The sequence below is a fragment of the Maylandia zebra genome, linkage group LG15 (assembly GCF_041146795.1).
Source record: "Maylandia zebra isolate NMK-2024a linkage group LG15, Mzebra_GT3a, whole genome shotgun sequence".
NCBI classification, from domain to species: Eukaryota; Metazoa; Chordata; class Actinopteri; order Cichliformes; family Cichlidae; genus Maylandia; species Maylandia zebra.
This window is the reverse complement of record NC_135181.1, coordinates 33,411,926-33,430,021: the sequence shown is the minus strand read 5'-3', so window position 1 is coordinate 33,430,021 and position 18,096 is coordinate 33,411,926. Positions and strand designations below refer to the sequence as shown.

General features: G+C 42.2%; 2 protein-coding genes across 3 annotated transcripts; one reads left to right on the top strand and one right to left on the bottom strand.

Moving 5' to 3' along the window:
• The first annotated feature begins 996 nt into the window (after positions 1 to 996).
• Positions 997 to 9,768, top strand: rmdn3 (regulator of microtubule dynamics 3). 2 transcript variants are annotated; one of them, XM_004564728.3, is made up of 12 exons: positions 997 to 1,470; positions 2,203 to 2,392; positions 3,471 to 3,608; positions 5,712 to 6,024; positions 6,689 to 6,791; positions 7,463 to 7,523; positions 7,612 to 7,687; positions 7,770 to 7,847; positions 7,935 to 8,033; positions 8,485 to 8,538; positions 8,975 to 9,055; positions 9,131 to 9,768. In XM_004564728.3, the coding sequence occupies exons 1-12, from the start codon at positions 1,269 to 1,271 to the stop codon at positions 9,188 to 9,190; spliced, it is 1,455 nt and encodes a 484-aa protein (XP_004564785.1). In that variant the 5' UTR covers positions 997 to 1,268; the 3' UTR covers positions 9,191 to 9,768. The 2 variants fall into 2 exon arrangements, with proteins under 2 accessions (XP_004564785.1, XP_023008923.2); XM_023153155.2 differs by lacking the exon at positions 997 to 1,470 and adding an exon at positions 1,546 to 1,679.
• rad51b (RAD51 paralog B) lies at positions 9,722 to 17,980 on the bottom strand. Its single transcript, XM_004564729.5, has 10 exons — positions 17,802 to 17,980; positions 17,266 to 17,407; positions 15,468 to 15,605; positions 14,172 to 14,289; positions 13,809 to 13,900; positions 13,544 to 13,638; positions 13,274 to 13,387; positions 11,754 to 11,883; positions 10,275 to 10,396; positions 9,722 to 10,200 (listed from the first exon to the last, which is right to left on the bottom strand). The coding sequence occupies exons 2-10, from the start codon at positions 17,341 to 17,343 to the stop codon at positions 10,077 to 10,079; spliced, it is 1,011 nt and encodes a 336-aa protein (XP_004564786.1). The 5' UTR covers positions 17,344 to 17,407; positions 17,802 to 17,980; the 3' UTR covers positions 9,722 to 10,076.
• Between the last annotated feature and the right edge of the window lie 116 nt (positions 17,981 to 18,096).

Genomic DNA, 18,096 nt, shown 5'->3' with positions numbered 1-18,096 from the left:
ATTATAGTTTTTCAGCTTAATTATAGCATCCTTCACTTGCATTAACTCTTTGGGCCTAAAGAGTTCATGTTAAAAACTATGAAATGCAAGATCAGCTTTTGGAATCAACTCCAGATCTTTTATATGAATTCATCACACAATAACAAGGGAACAGGGATCATCAGGCTAGCAAACTGCTCTTCGTGCAGTCATTCCATTAATTTTGACCCTATCATAACTTTATCCTAAACTAGTCACACTTTTTCACACATCTTGCTTGTTTGATTTGAAATCATCCGTTGTGCTGTACAGGGGAAAAAAAAATACAAAACAAACAAAGAAAACTCTTATGTACCTGTGTTTGCTGTTTGGTCAAATGTGTCTGCCTAACCAGCCTGGATATTTATTACTCAATACTGAAACTGTGATGACTTCATATTTGCCAGTGGAATGCCTTCAACAAGTGTTGTGTTTGCATAATAATTCCTTTTATGAACTTCTTCATTTATGCGCCCAACAAATCTTGCGCAATTCAAGCTACAAAAACCATTCAGTTATCATCCCACCCAGCAAGTGTTAATAGAAAAACTACTCAGCTACTAAAGACTGAAAGGAAACATTTTCAAACAAAAAAAACGAAACTGAAATGTGTAGTCTATATACATTTTAATTTCAATTCAATTTTATTTATACAGACTTTTATTTAGTTACTGTGTTATGTGAAATATGTAAAGTTTCAACAAAATAACTATCAGAGAATGTTTTTCCCTAATGCCCCACCTTCATAACCATGTCAGGAACATTCCCTGAAGGTTCCTGTTGCTGGGAAGCCTTTTGTGTCATTGATGTATTTTTATATTCAAATGCCTAAATGATCAACAATATTATGTGACTGTGCCGTTACAGAATTTAAGAGAGAATTTAGACACAATCATTCATACTCAGAGGTATTCTTGTAGGCCTCCATCTCAAACACACTTTATTTTGTAAGGTGTCACCGGAAGTTCTTTTCCTTTCCCCTGCTGTGGGCTCATACGGCTGCTGTGTTTCAATAACGTCACAGCGGTGCATGTTTACTGTGTGGTCCAGGTTGTAGCGATAGAGCCTTGGGCACACACAGCTAAGGCTTTCCTTCCGAGGAAGGTGAAGCTGCGCACGCTCAGTCGTGCGTGTGTGCGTGTGCAGTCTCAGATTCTGAAGCGCTATTCTGACTCCAAGGCGTCTACGTTGATGACGTAAGAGTGGTTATTTGTTCGGAACCAGCGTAGGAATGGGCATCGTGTAGAGTCATGAGCGTGCCGCTCGGGAGGAACGGGTTAGTCGGGCTGGCTGTCGGGGCCACGGCCGGTTTGGGCTTGATTGCCTTTTTAGTTTACAGGCAGATCAGCAGGAGGAGGTCCCAGAGCCTTGTGCTGGAGACACGGCCAGCGGCCCGGCTATTCATCGGGGAGGATGGAGGAGCGCTGCTGGGGGACACACTGGATGCCCAGGGTAGGCTGGCACTGACCTCAACTGCCCAGGATAACCATGAGCTACATGGTTGCCATGGATTCAATTTAACATGGCAACGTCACTGAATATTTAGTATCACGTCTTTCTTATCGCGGTGATGGCCAGGCCAGTGTTTGTTCCAGAAAGGGACGTCTCCATTTTTCAGGATGCTCTATGTGTAGGACCTTTAAGGAGACTGCAGTCAACAGGTTTTCAGATATATATATATATATATATATATATATATATATATATATATATATATATATATATATATATATATATATATTTGTGATGGGAATGTTCTTTCTGGCTCAGAATGGCCTGATGTCATTCATGAGAGTGGATATGTTGGATACACTGTAAGAACTCATTTACAATAGTTTAAAGAAAGGCAACCGTTTCCGGCCAAACACTTTTGGATATGACTTTTGGACTTGAGACTGGCTTTTATTTCCATGTATTCAAGTGTAAAACAAATCATAGCACGTCTCCTTTTCAGACTGGCATTTTAAAAATAAGATTTACATTATTGTTATAAACTTATTAATAGGTTAACTGTACCTGTATATTAAGTTGTAATGCCTTTTGTGCTGACTAAAATCTCCCAGTGGAGGTATTCCAGTTAGCCCAGGCCACAAGTATCATTGTCACTGCAACCTGGAGGCAGGTTGGAGATATGGGTACAGTACTTATTAAATTGAAACAAGTAACTCCTGTCTCCGTCTTCAGAGATGGAGGCCCAGCAGCAGGCTCTGGCAGCAGTGGAGGCTGTGGTTCAGGGACTTTCCCCAGAACAGCAACTGGAGCTGAGAAACCAGCTGGACCAAGTGCTAAACTGCGTGGCGTCTCTACGTTCAGAGGTAGCTGAGCTCAGGGGAGGTCTACAGGACATTGCCTGGCAGATCATTCAGGATGTCAAGTGAGTTGAACTATGGTGAGCTACATAGAATCTGTCCTGCAGTACTGTGCAGAGGTCTTGTGTCGCCCCTCAGTTCTTTACTGGGCCATAGTCAGTATTTGGTGTGAGCACCTTTATTCTTCAGCTGAGGCAGCTTTCTGTCATCTCTTTAAGTAGTCTTCAGGAACAGCACTCCTAGCTTCCTGAAGGACAAAGCTCTTCTTTGTGTGGATGATTCCACGTTGCTTCAATAATATTGAGGTAGGGCTCTGGGGAGGCCCATCCATGACTGATAGTTCTCCACTGCATGTTTTTGTATCCAAGTCTGCTTTTACTGCATTATCAGTGTGTTTCCAAGCAGACACTTTCAGATGACACTGGATCAAGAATCCAAATCCTCCATCTACTAACTGTTTAGTGTCTTTCACGCTGTGTTATCTTTGATATTTTTCATCGATTTGAGTAAAGTAATGGAACAAATAATGTGTTTTTGTTTTTTGCATCAAACTTGGTTCTTTGCTAAGTCATCTGTACATGTGAGACAACACTGGTTCATCCCTCAAGTTAGGTTTCTTTTTATGCTTTAATGATTCATATTTCAGAGTACAGAAGCTTAACAAACAAATAAACAGGATCTGCAAAGCTGGAGAACAAGACTGCTTTAAAAAAGACAAAGTCTGGAAGTCAAATGTATTGAAATGAGGACCCTGGAAATCTTCAGTCTTAGTAAACACTGTTCCAAAGTTTGTGTCTTGATGCATGCACAATCATCCAGGTATGTAAATCCCAAAAGGTGGATTCTGTTCAGCTGTGGGTCACGTTTTCAGTGGGAGAAACGTCTCGTCACTCACTGTTTATAAGGTTGGAAACCTGCACTCAGCTGAGACTGGGAACGCCACGTGCAGGTGAACAGAATCAACCCAAAGTTTGCGTTTTGCTCGTTCCAGTTGGATTTCCCATCTGCACAAATACATATGTGGGTTTCAGTTTCAAAAAAGTAATTTAGGTGCATCACATTGTTAAGTGTGCATATCAGGGGGCTGAGTGCTTATATGAGAACTGTTTGGGCTGTTTGGGTAATGATCCTCCTCCCATTCAGAAAGGGAGTGGAGGACAGCCAGCGTGTACGGCGGCGGCGTCATGCGGTCCACAGAGAGCGTGCCGACTCGTCCAGCTCTACCTACTTCACTGCCAGCCAGGGCATGGCCAGCACCTGTGGAGAGACCAGTGAAGGGGGGTATGTCATTGGCTCAGCACAGTATGCTTTACTCACTTTTGATAAATTCTTACATTATGCGTCAGGTGTTTTGTACACAGACCTTCATTGGGAGCACCAGGATATTTCCCAGAGGCCTGTGTGAACTTTGATTTTGATCAGCAAGTAGTTTATGGGCATCGGGCATGACTGTTTCAACTACAGACACTGTGCTCTCTTCCTGTCTCTGCACAGCAAAGATCCATAGATACGCTGTCTCTCTGCAAGGCAGGCAGTGTGAACTAGGTAACATAAGTCACATGACAAGAAAACAGAAACCCTTCAGTCTGAAAACACTAAGAAGCTCACTGTGTTTCAGTCCCTGTTTGAAAAGGAAATGATATATGTTCTGCTTGTTTTCACTCTATTTGAACATTATTAAGGTAAAGGCTCATTATTTTTATTTATGTGCGTGTTAATGGATTTTCACCTGGGAGCCATAGCCTGGTTACAGACATGCCTGTAGACATCTGAAGGTGTAAGAAGGATCTTAAATGATGGTTAATGTAGTTAGCAGCTTACCATGAAGACGGCTCTCAGCTTTACACCAGACTCTGTTCAGTGAAAGGACTTGAAAGAGGATAGCTGAATAAGATCTTCTGGACAAACCATGTGATAAAATGTCTCTGAGGGGTACTCTACAAACAAAGGTCAACATAGCCAGGCTTGCTCTGTAAAATATAGCAGGTGTCACAACAGTGGTCATGAGCTGTCTCAATGAAATTGGGCTTTCTGAGGCTCATGTAACTCTTCTTCCACATTAAATGATCCCTCCGAGTGTCACCTACTCCAATCAGAGATGTTGCCTGGTGATGGTGATGCGATAGTGATGAAAAATCTCGAAAGAAATTAAAATGCGTTGTAAATCAGGCAAGAGATGAATGTTGCAGAAAATCATTAATCTGGTGATTTCTGAGTGGTAAAATAAATATTTTAATTCCAGTTTACAGAAGCCTGATAAAGAAGACATGGAAATCACTGACGTTTGGCGTAGATCACAGTGAAATGAATGAGATTCATTGAACATGTGTTCTGTGTTGTTGCAGCTGCAGTTCCAGCAGAGTAAAAGAGGCTGATCAGCAGATTAGAATCGTATATCACAACAGGTTATTTAGACAATGCATGAATAAGTAATACAGGAGGAGCTCATGGAGCCACAATTAGCTCCCGGGGCCACGAGGAGTTCCTGGCTCAATGCTGAGCTCCATTCAGTGGTTGTAGTCAGGGATGACTAAAACCTGCATAGATGCAGAGACTCTTTACTTAAAAGCACTGAAAACATGCTGCAAGCTCAATGAGAATCAGTGAAAACATGGCGCTTCCAGACGATTTTAAATCCACACTCTGAACAGAAACTTGCTCCTCTCCATGTTAGTGTTTAGCCAAAGTTACCATGGTGATTGAACCAGGTAAAACAGCCACTTTCATGACACAGAAAACTTGACAGAGCTCACTAAGCCAATAATCTGGCTTTGTAGTACGCTGCTTTAGTCGGGCAAGGATTCAAGTGTGTGGCTTTTTAAATGGGTTTGTTTGCAGGCTTCATAAGCTTATTGCTGTTAATTTGTAAGACAATTAGAGATGCTAACTCTCACTGGAGTCTCCAGCTCGTATCTTAAACAGTGTTGTGTTCTTTTCCAGAATGGGACTAATTCATCAAACTATTATTATTGTTCAGGTTTTTGATGCAGCGTTTGGTACATGCTAACGAGGCAGCATGGTCCCTTTTCTGTGTTTCCCTATGTGAAGACAGGCTCGCACGGTGCTGTTAAGGGGTTCTCAGGGTCTCCTGTCAGCTGGCTGCCATTCATTGACAGCCAGCTGACAATGACAGGAAACAGGAAGGTCGGCAGCATTGACCTTTCAAAATAAAATATAGACTTTCAATGTTTGGAATAACATATACCTCAACCGGATCACCTCTGATTGGAACAGTGGCAGAAATGTCAGAGACTTATATTTCAGAACGTGCTGTGAAACAAAAACTATCTACAGAAATAGTGAATACATAAAACCTGGATGAAACCCTTGAGAACATATTTATAGTCACCAAATAAATATGAGGTGGTCTTCGCTGTATCCCAGGTACTCCACGGCCTATGCCGAATCAGACTACACTGATCGTGACACGGACAGAGAGGAGGGTGAGCAGGAGCCTGAGCAAGAGTCTGAGGATGAGGACAGGAGCTGTGCCACAGTCCTTACCCTCCGCCAGGATGTCTCCCAAGAGGAAGAGCTTGAAGAGAGGGGGCTGGAAGATGAGGAGGAGGAGGAGCTAATGAGCGAGGTTCCCAGTGGGGAGCTGGCTCTCCTCCTGGCTCAGAGTGACATCCTCCACACAGGAGATGCCAGTTTAAAAGCAGAAGGCTTTCGACTACTAATGGACAACAGAGCAGAAGTGAGTAACAGGATGCTTGTTGGTGGTCACATGACAAGAAGCTAATGATGCGTGTAATGACCATTAACGCTGATTTGATATGAGTGTTGTTTGTGACAATGGGTCATTGCAAAGAGCAGACATAGAAGAATAAATATATCAAGTGAACCAATGAAAATTCAAATCAAATAATGGTCTCAAAGGGAAAAGGCACTGCTCATATCTTAAATAAAATTAAAATAAAATATACATGTATGAAAACTATGGAACACTTTGGAATTTTTTAGCAATAAAATGTGTTCCGATCTTCGCCCGAGTCAGAACTACAGACAAACACAGTCTGACTGAGCTCGTACTCAAGTGCTTCACAACAAAAATATCAGAGTATTAAAAAAGAAAGAGTTAACTAAATGTATGTCTCAAAGGTGAGTTTTTAGTTATTTCTTAAAAGAGACCAGTCAGTCAACAGATCTCAAGCTCAGAGGGAGAGAGCTTCAGTTTCTGGAACCAGGGTGACAAAAAGCTCTGTCACCGTCAGCTTTAATCCTCGTATGATGCACAACGAGTAGGCCCCACATTACATGACCTCAGCGACCTGCTGGAAACGTGTGTCTGTAAAAGTTCACTGATGTAAGCTGGTGCTCGTCTATGAGGAGCTCTTTTTTTCCTCTTTTTGGGTCTGCAGTATGGAGACAGCAGGGAGTTTCTATGGCGACTGGCTCGAGCCTACAGGGATATGTATGACTCCACTGAAGACAAACAGGAGAAGAAGACCTATGCACAGCAGGGTAATGGACAAACACATACTGTTACTGCACCTTACAAAAAGCTTCAAATACTATTAGTGAGGAATCTCTGAAGTTTGGCTCTTTGGGCTAAATGTCCTTATTCTTAGATTCTATCTAAGCCTGAACATGACAGTTGCCACAAAGCATTTGCTGAAATGTTTCTAGTTATCAAACGAAAGCAAATAAAATACTGACAACTGTCACTGGATTATTTAATGGAAACCAGAGGATTCTAAGGCGAGTTCTGAAGCCTCTGCGCTGCTGTCCCATTAATCTGTTGTACAGTATTACAGAGCCTCTCATAACGATATCATAGCATCATTTCCACCAAGTACCATTTGAATGTTGCAGCAAAAATTGACTCAGTTCCCTGTTCTTAGCTGACAGGAGGGGGGTCTGGTCTGGTCTTCTGCTGCCCTAACCTGTTGGTTCAAGGTTCCACATGTTGTGTGTTCAGAGATGTCTGGGTGTAGAAAACCTTTATATTAGTGCTTAAGTAATATACTAACCGTCCGGTGGACTGGGTGAATCATTGCTAGGAGTTTACATGTGCTCCTTCAAACTGATGGAAACCATGCTGCCGTATCAGACCACAACAACTACTCTTCCTGACATGCTTTCTTTGATTTTTCATAGACAGGCTGTTGTTAACCTGTGAGCTCATGTTGCAGGTCGAGATGAGGCAGAGCTGGCCCTGAAGAAGAATGGCCTGAATGCAGAGTGTCACAAATGGTAAATCCCTGTGAACACAGAGCTTCTAGCGAGCAGTGGGTTTGAGCTCCCATCAGAGAGCATTTGCTTTTTCTGTTTGTGGCTCCAGGTTTGCCATGCTGGCTGGACTGACCTCACAGCATGAGAGCATGCATAGCAAGCTGAAGAGTAGCTGCATATTGAAGGTAAGAAAGGCAGACCTGCTGCACGGCAGCAGTGTAGGCGTAGAGCAGCTGGACTTATTGTGATCATTATTCCCCCGTCTAGGAGCATCTGGACCGAGCACTGGCTCTCAGAGATGATGACCCCATGTGTTTCTACCTGCTTGGCAGATGGTGTTATCAGGTGACTCTGAAGTTATTGCACGCACCTGCTACCATCCTGATGTCAGAGATTTCTGCGCGCTTCAGTGCTTTGTCTGTGTGTCTGTAGGTAGCCACTCTGGACTGGTTGGAAAAGAAGGCAGCTGCTGCCCACTACCAGAGCACCCCCACCTCCACCCTGCATGATGCCCTTGAGAGCTTCCTCAAGGTATGAATCTCCTGACTTTTGAGTTCAAATCGGTGGTAGACTGGTGACCCAAAATACATTCTCCTCGTGGCTTATAGCAATGATGTGCAGTATGTGCTGTATCTAATAAGGACACACTGGCAGTGTGAAGGAGTAGGATGGAGGAGGGATCAGTGTAACAGACTGGGCGTGTCTCAGAAATCAGTTGAATCTCATAGGCTTATAGAAGGAGCTATAATCAAAGGATGCACAGGTGCAGTACCACTGAGAGAGGATGACTCTGAACAACTCGTCTTTATTATTCACTTGCTTCAGTTCTTTAAGATGAATGTGCGGCCTGGGAAATAAGAAAAGTAGATGTTGTATGTCTCAAATCTTAGTTAGCCTCATTTTGTGTCAATTTCTGAGCAGATGTGTGACTGCACACACACACGATGTTTGATGGATGAAATGCTTTTGTGTTAACTTGTAGGCAGAGGAGCTCAGTCCAGGTATCTCCAAGACTGTGAGACTTTACATCGCCAAGGTACTATCAGATCAGCTGATCTCACACTGTACAGTTACGATTTATGGTTCACACACATTAAAGTGCTAAAGTCCAAACTCACACCCTACAGCAGACTCTTGGGATCATCTGTCAGTGACTTTTACATGTTTGCATTCATGTGAGTTAACATGATGTCCTCATTATTTTGTGAAAAATGGAAGTTCACTTTGAATCTTTAAAGCTAGTGAAGCTGGGACCGGAAGAGACTGAAATGTTTGTAATGCCTAAAAGACGATGATGCGAGTTAATAGGTCCCATATCTACTGACACATCTGTTCATTTACATCCAAAAACACTGAACTGAAAATGACAAAAGGCAGGTAATAATCACGGCACAGTTGTTGCCGTCAGGTCTTTTTCTTTGATGGTCATATCAGGAACTGTGAAACTCACTGTGGCTGGGTCTGGTTTACAGTGTCACAAAGAGCTGGGGAACATCTCCGAAGCCACAAACTGGGCTGAGCTGGCTCTGAAGATGCCTAGAAATACTGAGAATGTAAGAGCACACATCCTGTCCACATTTGAATTCATAGCTGCAGCATTTTCACCACAATGCCTTTTCTATTCAAAGGATCAAGAAACATGTGAACTGGAGGCAGAGCTTCAGGACTTAACTGCCAGAAACAGCTGAGCTGCAGAAAAACTTTCCTTCATTGATGGATGAGTGTGATTTTTGTCTTCTGTCAACTTCTTTGCATCACCATGTATTCAACCTGCTATATTTAACGTTCTTCAGCACCTCCCATCTGAATTCAACGGGCATGCTGTGTTTGGTTTGAAAAACGACTGACTCAAGCTTGATGACTGAAACTACTAATCCCGGGACACGTGCAGAGCTTTAAGGGAAGGAGGAAGCTCTGGAATAAGACCATTTCACTCGGTTCTGTACTATAATGCTTGTTGTGTAAAGATTGGGCCTTCAGGTGTGATCAGGTGAAGCACACTGGCTTCTTTCAAACCTTATGGACTCCCTGGTGCAACATGTAGTTTAAAATGGACCACTTGTTTGAAGTCTTTGTTGTAAGTGCATGGAGCCCTGTGTGCTCATCAGTATGAAGTTGAATATTTTTGAACTGTTTATGTTATCACATGTCCATTTTGCAGTGTCTGCTGTTGGAGTGAGACAAAGACTCAGTACTCAGAGACGTTATTATGCACTGTGTGAAATGCAGATACTGTTTAATAAAGTTCTTTTTCCATTTATGGCAACACATTAGCTAAATCTGAAATGAAGAAAGAAAATCTACTTGAAATACTTTACATGGAATGACTGCTGACCTCTCCTGCATCCAACTCTTTATTCATGACTCCTCTTTAGTCAGCTTCATGTTGATGCAGTTATAGAATAAAAATGTCCCATCAGATCAGGAGCAGCCTACGTTTTATAGATATATACAGTTACGCGTCTGTCGCCACAGACTGTCTAGATCGTCTTTCTCAAACAATTAAATAAAACGTGACAGTGTGACGAGACAAACACACGCAGATCCAGCAGGTGCGCCTCACATCCTGCTGCTTCAGTCCTTGGCATCGCCCACTCCGTCAGCGTTGATGGCAAACATGGCTTCAGCCTCAGGCAAGCAGGGCGAGTCATAGATTTTACAGATCCTCGTTTCTCCTCTGCCCTTCCTCAGGTACAGGCTGTGAAGAAGAGAGCACTGTTAGTGTCATCTTCCTGTGGTGACATCATACTTCCATCGTGAATAAAAACACACCGTGTGGTGGAGGCGTGGGCCAGAATGTTGCCGCCGATTGGTTTCTTAGGATCTGCAGAAAACATGGCTGCTCCATCCACTTGTGCTACCACTTGGTTGGTTATCACCACAGCAACGCCAAACTGTTGACAGGTCGGGCAAAAGTTATGTCTTAGATACATGAGTGAGGCAGCTTCAGCTCATCCATTGTAGATTTAAACACCTGTCAACAGTCACACTTTATAATCTTTGTGTACACACACACACACACACACACACACACACACACACACACACACACACTTTCTTCACTGACTTCACTATCATTCTTTTGACAAAAACTAAAAATAGTCAAATAGATTGATAACAGATCCTCACAGGACGGCTGCTGCAAACGTAATTTATAGAGTGATTCTGTATATTTAGCAGAATATAAATTATTTAAAATGAGCTCAACCATTTACATACATTTAACACTAATCTGAACATTTTTACTTCTAAATATTTTTTTACATTTATTTTCATTGATGTATATTTTCCAGTTACATCAATTTATTTTACTGAGGCGTTTTCTTGCTTTTCTTCCTAAAGAGTGATTTATGTCTCTGCCCACTAAAAGTAATCATTTTTGGTAATGCAGCATATATTTAACTATAGAAGCAATGTTTTAAAATTTGTCAGCCATTCACAAGCGCAGAATGGTGAAAAGCTCCATGCAGAGTATAGACAGTATGTTTTTATCTGATCCAACTAAGTTCACTCAGAGATCATGCTGATTAGATTTACTCACTGAATTCCACCTTTATAACTCAGGGAATGTCTGCTTACATCATCTTAAATTCAGCTGATTAAATCCTAAACACTAAATGTACTCACAGTAGAAATTATTCCAAGTGATTTAATTCCCCACACTGCACCACTAAAACTGATCTTATGATTAAGAAAAATGAAGCTAATTTGTGTTTGGTCTTTCTTTGTAACAATTCTTCTTGATGACAAATCGTATACCATTAGAAAGCTTATTAGTTTCCTTTAAAAGGTGCCACAGTAAGGAAAATGCATTTGTGGGTTGAGCAGCAGAGTTGAGCATATTGGATGCGCCCATGATACCCCAGGTGCTGACAGTCAGGTGCCTGATAAGCAGCATGTGTGAACAGAGACCCTGCTACAGCGGATTTGGGATCCATAATATTAGATCTGAATAGGATTTTATTATATATTGGGGGTGGCTGTAGCTCAGCTGGTAGAGCAGGTCACCTACTAATTGAAAGGTTGGTAGTTTGATACTCGTCTGCTCCAGTCTGCATGCCAAATATTCTTGGGCAAGATGTGCCCCAAATACCTACTTTCTACTTTTATTATATCAGTTCAATTAGTACTTTAACTTTAACCACAGTATAGTTAACACAAGTATCTGTACACTACTGGCACCTGAGGCGATCACTGATTCGTGGAGTGTACAATTCAAACTAAAGAATCTGTCAGGGTGTGAGAGCTGACCTCGTCCGCCAGCCTGAGCAGCATACGCAGGAAACGGCCCAGGTGTCCCTGCCTGGCTGACAGCTCTCCTCTGCCCGAGTAGTCGGTTCTGTACAGAGCTGTGGCACTGTCTACTATCAGCAGAGCATACCTGACAAACACAGGGACAAATAGTGTTAGCCTGCACGTTCACACTCAGATCTTACAGTTTTTTATCGTATGTGTGACATGCCAATGTCAGACCCTAGTCGGGCTTAAAAACCTTTATGATACATAAATGATGAAACAACTCAAACAAATGGTAAATGGCCTGTATTTATATAGCGCCTTACTAGTCCCTAAGGACCCCAAAGCGCTTTACATATCCAGTCATCCACCCATTCACACACACATTCACACACTGGTGATGGCAAGCTACAACAAACAAGATCATGCTTTTCACAGACTACATGAAAAAAAACTCTTTAGTCAGTTTCCTTGATTAAAAAGACAAACCAGCTAAGATGGGCTGTATGATGATACCCTATTAAAACGTCTATCATTTATTTCGTGGTGTTGCAAAACACAGCGTTTACTGCAAGATGACAGTTTGCAATAGTCACCACCAGCAAAAACAAATGGGGACTGTTCCTAAATGGGGTTGTACCTGTGGCGCACCATAGAATAAAGACTCATTGAGAAAATTGCAGCCATTACAATTTTATACATTGGTCGAAACACTCGACAAGTCGGGTTCCCACATTTATATCACAAGTGTCTGTCCAGCACTCACTGCGACAACAGATATCTAGACAAGCTGAACGGTGCACTTCATCAGAGACGGCACACTCTGACGTTTGCACACAGGCTGGTTTTCTGACGACCGTACAGGAGCAGTGATGATAGGAGAGGCAGCCAGTGTGTATCACTAAGGCCAATATTCATTTCATTTTTGATTATTTCAATTAAACGTAAAAAAGAAAACAGTATTATTGTTTATTAGTATAAAGTATGAACTGAATTTACAAAGAAAGGCACTATATTATGATACAGATCGTTATTATCGGGATAAGAAATTACTTCGTTACTTCTACAATCATTGGAAAATATTAAATCTGTCTGTGTGATTTTGTGATTCAAGACATTTTATAATCTGATTAAAATCAAACGTGAACTTTCTCAGCATTTTTCTCGTTTTTTAATCTGACTAATGTTTAAGAAATGACTGAGAAGCAATTTCATTTCTCGAGTCAGTCCAAACTCACCATCACAGCTAGGGTTAACTAAAACTCAAAATTGAATTCAGAAATTCACTCGAGCTGATGGACAAACATGAAGACATTCCACGTTGAAACCATTATACAATATAGGCTCTGTGCATCTTACATAAATCATGACATTTACATCCAGTTTTCAGTCCTACCGTGGAGCCAAGTTTCCACATGTCCTCTCACTGCACTTCCTAGTTTCTGGTTAAGTGAAATTAGGCAAAAAAATAAAAATAACTATCCTTCAATGATTCACCTGAACACTTCTACACGGTCTGTAAGTTTGTGACTAACCTGGACTCTGCCATCATTGCAGAAGCTTGATAGAGCAGCTGAGTCTGGTGGTCTGTGTTGAAGGCTCGGGCATAGGCCACGTTATCCAAAACGTCACTGCCGACCAGCCCATACCTGACAGCACAGACAGACAACACATACAGCTCCAATAAGAGTAATAAAATCAACAACGTGGAAATAAATGACAGGTTTATAGATTTTTATTCTGCGTCAGTTACTTCTTCTTTGACCTCTGAACTGAATGCTGAAAACAAAGGAGCACCATCTCACCTCTCGGCAACAGCGAGCAGTCTCTCTGGTCTGAAGGTTCCTTCTGTGTCGATGTACATGGCTTTGCCTTCTCCGCCTCCCTGATCGATGGGTAGCTGTGGACGGTCACCATGGTTACATCTCTCTAGATCAACAACTTATTTGTAAAGCAATCCTAAAAGTTTCTGAGCGAGCTGCTTGTGATCCTCCATAACACACGCTGATGGATAGAAACTGGCTTTTTAACTTCTTCTGGGACCACTTCGGTTTGTTGAACACACTGTACCTGGCAGGTGACGGCGAGTGTGTGGCACAGCTGGGTTTTCCCCGTCCGAAACTCTCCAAACATCTCTGTGATGGAACCCGTCTCAATCCCACCTGTAGGAGAGCAAAAAGGTTTAAATTTGATGTGCGAGACTGGGCCTCCCTGCTGCTTCCCGAGTTCTGATAAGTAAACAAAAAATGGCTGCATGATTTGTTGTTTTGGTTTGCACCTTTATTTAAATGGTGGTCACGAGGAACATCCCTAGTTTAAATCTAATAAAACCAGCTTAGGGCACATAACCATCACTGGCATTGTGTTTGCTGCATAACTGAACTGCTAATCAGGGAGATCTCCTCAATGAAGCATGAGCTACATTAGACTAACCCTGCAGGAGTTTGTCCAGCTCCTTGGAGCCTGTAGAGATCTGGATAATCTCAGCTCTCCTCTGATGGAACTCAGTAGCTGTGGTGAAGCCCATTGGCACCAGTTTGGCAGCTTCAGTCTGAGGGAAAAGGTAAATGAAAGCAATTCAGTTTTGTTTATACAGGGCCTAATCAAAACAACAGTGGCCTTGAGACACTTTATCTTGGAGAGTAAAGACCCCACAACGTTCAGATGACCCCCTATGAGCAAGCACTTTGTGACAGGGGAAGGCAAAACTCCCTTTTGACAGGAAAAGACTTCCAGCAGAAACACTCTCGGTGATGGGTGGCCATCTGCCGCGACCGGTTGGGGCTGAAGGGAGGAAGACGGGACAAAGACGTTGTGGAAGAGATCTAGAGATGAATAATAACTCCTATCCAAATACAGAGAGGTGTGTATAAATATTTATTAACTCTTTTTCTTTGATTAACAGTACTGAAAGTAGCTGTACATAATGTTACCTTTGTCAGATGGTTATGACCATTTTTGAAGTTATTACTAGTTGACCTTAAAGGAATGCGTGGCTCAATGCTAAATGGTAATCTTCTAAATTAGTGAGATGCCAGTTCCTTTCCAGCTTACAGGCCATCTACTGTAAAAGTGTACATCTGAGAGTTATACCAGGGGCTCAAGATCTTCTTATCCGAAGCTCTTTCTTTAAAAGAAACCCCCCCAATAAAAAAAACAACACACACACACACACACACACACACACACACACACACCCCCCTATCAGATGTTTCTCACTGCTACATTTTTGTACCACCTTGTTCACAGCTGTTTCATTTGTGAGACCTAACCTTAGTAGTGGTTCAGTGACCCTCTTAATGGGCCACGCCCACTTGGGCTGAGCACTGATGTGCAGGTGTAGACGCAGCTCTTTGAGGAAGCATGTCTTTGGTTTTTCCGGCACTTTTGCCTGCAGCCTCCCAAACAGCTGTGAGCCTTCTGGCTGAAGACCATGAAGAACTCAATTCCTATGATGCATTTCATATTAGAATTCCTCATTTCCTGTTTTAAAACATCCATTAAGGCCGACATGGATATTACTACTGAGTGGAAACCATGTCTTCTTTAACAGCATGCACTGATGTTCAAACCAGCAGCACTTGGAGAAAGTACAGAAGCACACTGATGTGCCTCTACAATGTATCCGTTTTATCTGTCAATCAGATATGACCATATGCAGTCTCCTCCACACAATCCCAGCTTTCACATTCCTCTGAGATACCGAATCAAACGACTGTCGTTCCTTACCAGGATCTTGTCAGCCTTGGCCTCACTGATGCCCTTGATGTTGAGCAGCTCCTTCTTGGGAGCGTAGGCCACTGCTTCAATGGTGTGGAATCCTGCATCCTCCAGCTTTTTGATGTCACTGGCACTGATTCCGCATTGCTGTGTGCAGAGGCATCAAAACAAAGAGCTGAAGCTAAATTCATAGAAAGAGTTTTTCAAGAAGCTGGAGGGTCTTGCACACTCCATGATTAAAAGCCAGTTTAATTTTTGATAGAGCAGTTAAAAAATAAATAACATAGTTGAGCCATTTATGAGATATCATGCAGAGAGGGCTTTTGGCTTTTAAAGGCATTAGTAAGAAATACAGAATTTTAGGAACAAAGTCACTGACAGTTTCATTTAACACAATATACGAGCCTGGTGAGGGACCAAGCAGTGAAGGCATAGAGGACAACAGGAGAAATGTCATTAAATCGGGGCTTAATTTTTTTTTACCTGTGTCACGGGGCGGTAATTTTAGGAAGTCAATGAAATGACACAATCTGGATTTTTTAATGCCACCACTCAATTCTGATTAGAGCCTGACTGATATAGGATTATTAAAACCAATACAAACAATTGGTGATTTAAAAATCTGATGCATCAGGATAACTTTTCCTCCACACACACACACACACACGTTACATGTGGTTATTTATGAATCCCTACAAACACAATAAGACCCAACTACTTAGAAATCAATGGGTTTCACTGTCACAAAAAGCTGTGGATTACTCACTTGTGCTCTTTCCATATCAGCGGTGTGTTTGTATTAAACAGTGCAGCTGCAGAGCACCCTCTAGTGGACAATCTATGCATTAACCACGACTCACTGAAGGGGTTTTCTACCTCCTCTTCTTTACTTTTTACATTTTTATTTATCAGTCGTTATAAATGGCAATAGTGATATTTCAGAAATTATCTAATGCTGTCTGACATATCAGCCCATTCTAAATCCAAGCTTCAAATACATTTAATGTTTAAAGTGCTTCTTCGGTCTTACTGACCAGTTGCAGAGCTTACTATCAGTAACACTATAGGCATACAAACTGCAGTCAGATTTTTTTTTTTTTTAAAAAGGGCCAAGTTCAAAGACGGGTGGATCCTTCCATGAATCAATCAATGGTTTCCACCTGGTGCTCCAAGAATCAGCTTATTGCTCATTGTAGAAGAAGAATCAGGTCATTTACAATTACTTCAGTATATGTAATGAAGCCACCTTCCTTTACACTTTGAACGTTGTCAGTTTTGTCACATAATACTTTGAACATACCATACTCATATATTTTTAATCCTTGCAGTCTGAGTGTGTCGGTGGATTTGAGATCCTCTGTGATCCACGCCATGATCGTTTTAAATAGTTCTGTACTTAAGGTCATACAAAAAAATAAGGTGACCAAATTTCACCTCGTACCTGAATGTGACATAATAATAGAAAAGTATTAAATTGAGTTTAGACGGCAGACTAAGAGCAAGTACACTTGTCCATCTGCATTTAAGTTTAGTGAATGAAGTCATTTTTGATCACACACACTAAATGAAGCCATACTGGCCACAAAAACGACTGAAACCAATGAGCACCATCGCACCCGCCGATCTGTGGATCAGTTAAATTGGTCTTTGCAGTGCATGTATCCCATCTCTTCCCAACTGAATGCAACAGCAGTTGGCAGTGATCTGACCAAGAGGAGCAGGATTAGCGAACCCACAGCTCCGAGCTTCTATAGCACACAAAATCAGATGTTACAGAAACCACAGTGCACTAAGGACGGATACGTACCTCCAATCTGGATAGAGGCTGTGGCCCGTAGTTTTCCTCCTCCTCCACCTCCACTCTGGCCTCGCTCCTCATCGCCATGATCCAAGGAGAACCAGATCGGCTCCGCTCGGCTTGCTGATTGTTTGACGGTTAATACTGAAAGCTAAGCCAGAGAGCTAGCATGGAAAAGCTGATTGATACAACTATGTTTTCATGATGATCGTCACACGGCAGGTTTTTTTACTTTACCTTTTCATCTACCCTAAAACCAAACTTAAGTCTTTTTCACATTTAAAACATCTAAGAGACTATTCCATCTACACTTACACACTGTTAATACCCAGTAAAAATGTAACGTTTTTTTCTAACACAGTAAATCGACAAATTCACGTTAACACACTTTAGCGACAAATTCGCCCATTATTTATGTGACCGACAGCCCAGGCGCTGTCACCGTGAAGCTAGGACGAGCTGCCCGCGCACTCTGTCACAGTTGCTGTTAGTTTTTACAGTTACTGGGCTAAAAGCGGTCCTTTCTACGCGACTTCGGCCCTTACCTTCTTGCAGTTTTCTTGTTTTCCTCAAACTCCTCGGTGTGAAGCTCCCGCGCGCACATTCAGATTCAATGACGTTGTACGTAAACGGAGCCAATGGGCGCGTGAAAGAAGGGTCGTGAGAGACTGGAACCGGAAGTAGGTGCGTGACCCCGCTATTACCATAGTATGGCAAACCGTCTAGGACAAAATTCACCACTTTTTTAACGCTTCTGGTTACGAAATTACGTAACCGTTTAATCGCCGTTTAATAAGTCAGAACTTGTCCCCGACTGAACGCAGCATTTTACGCCAAAGT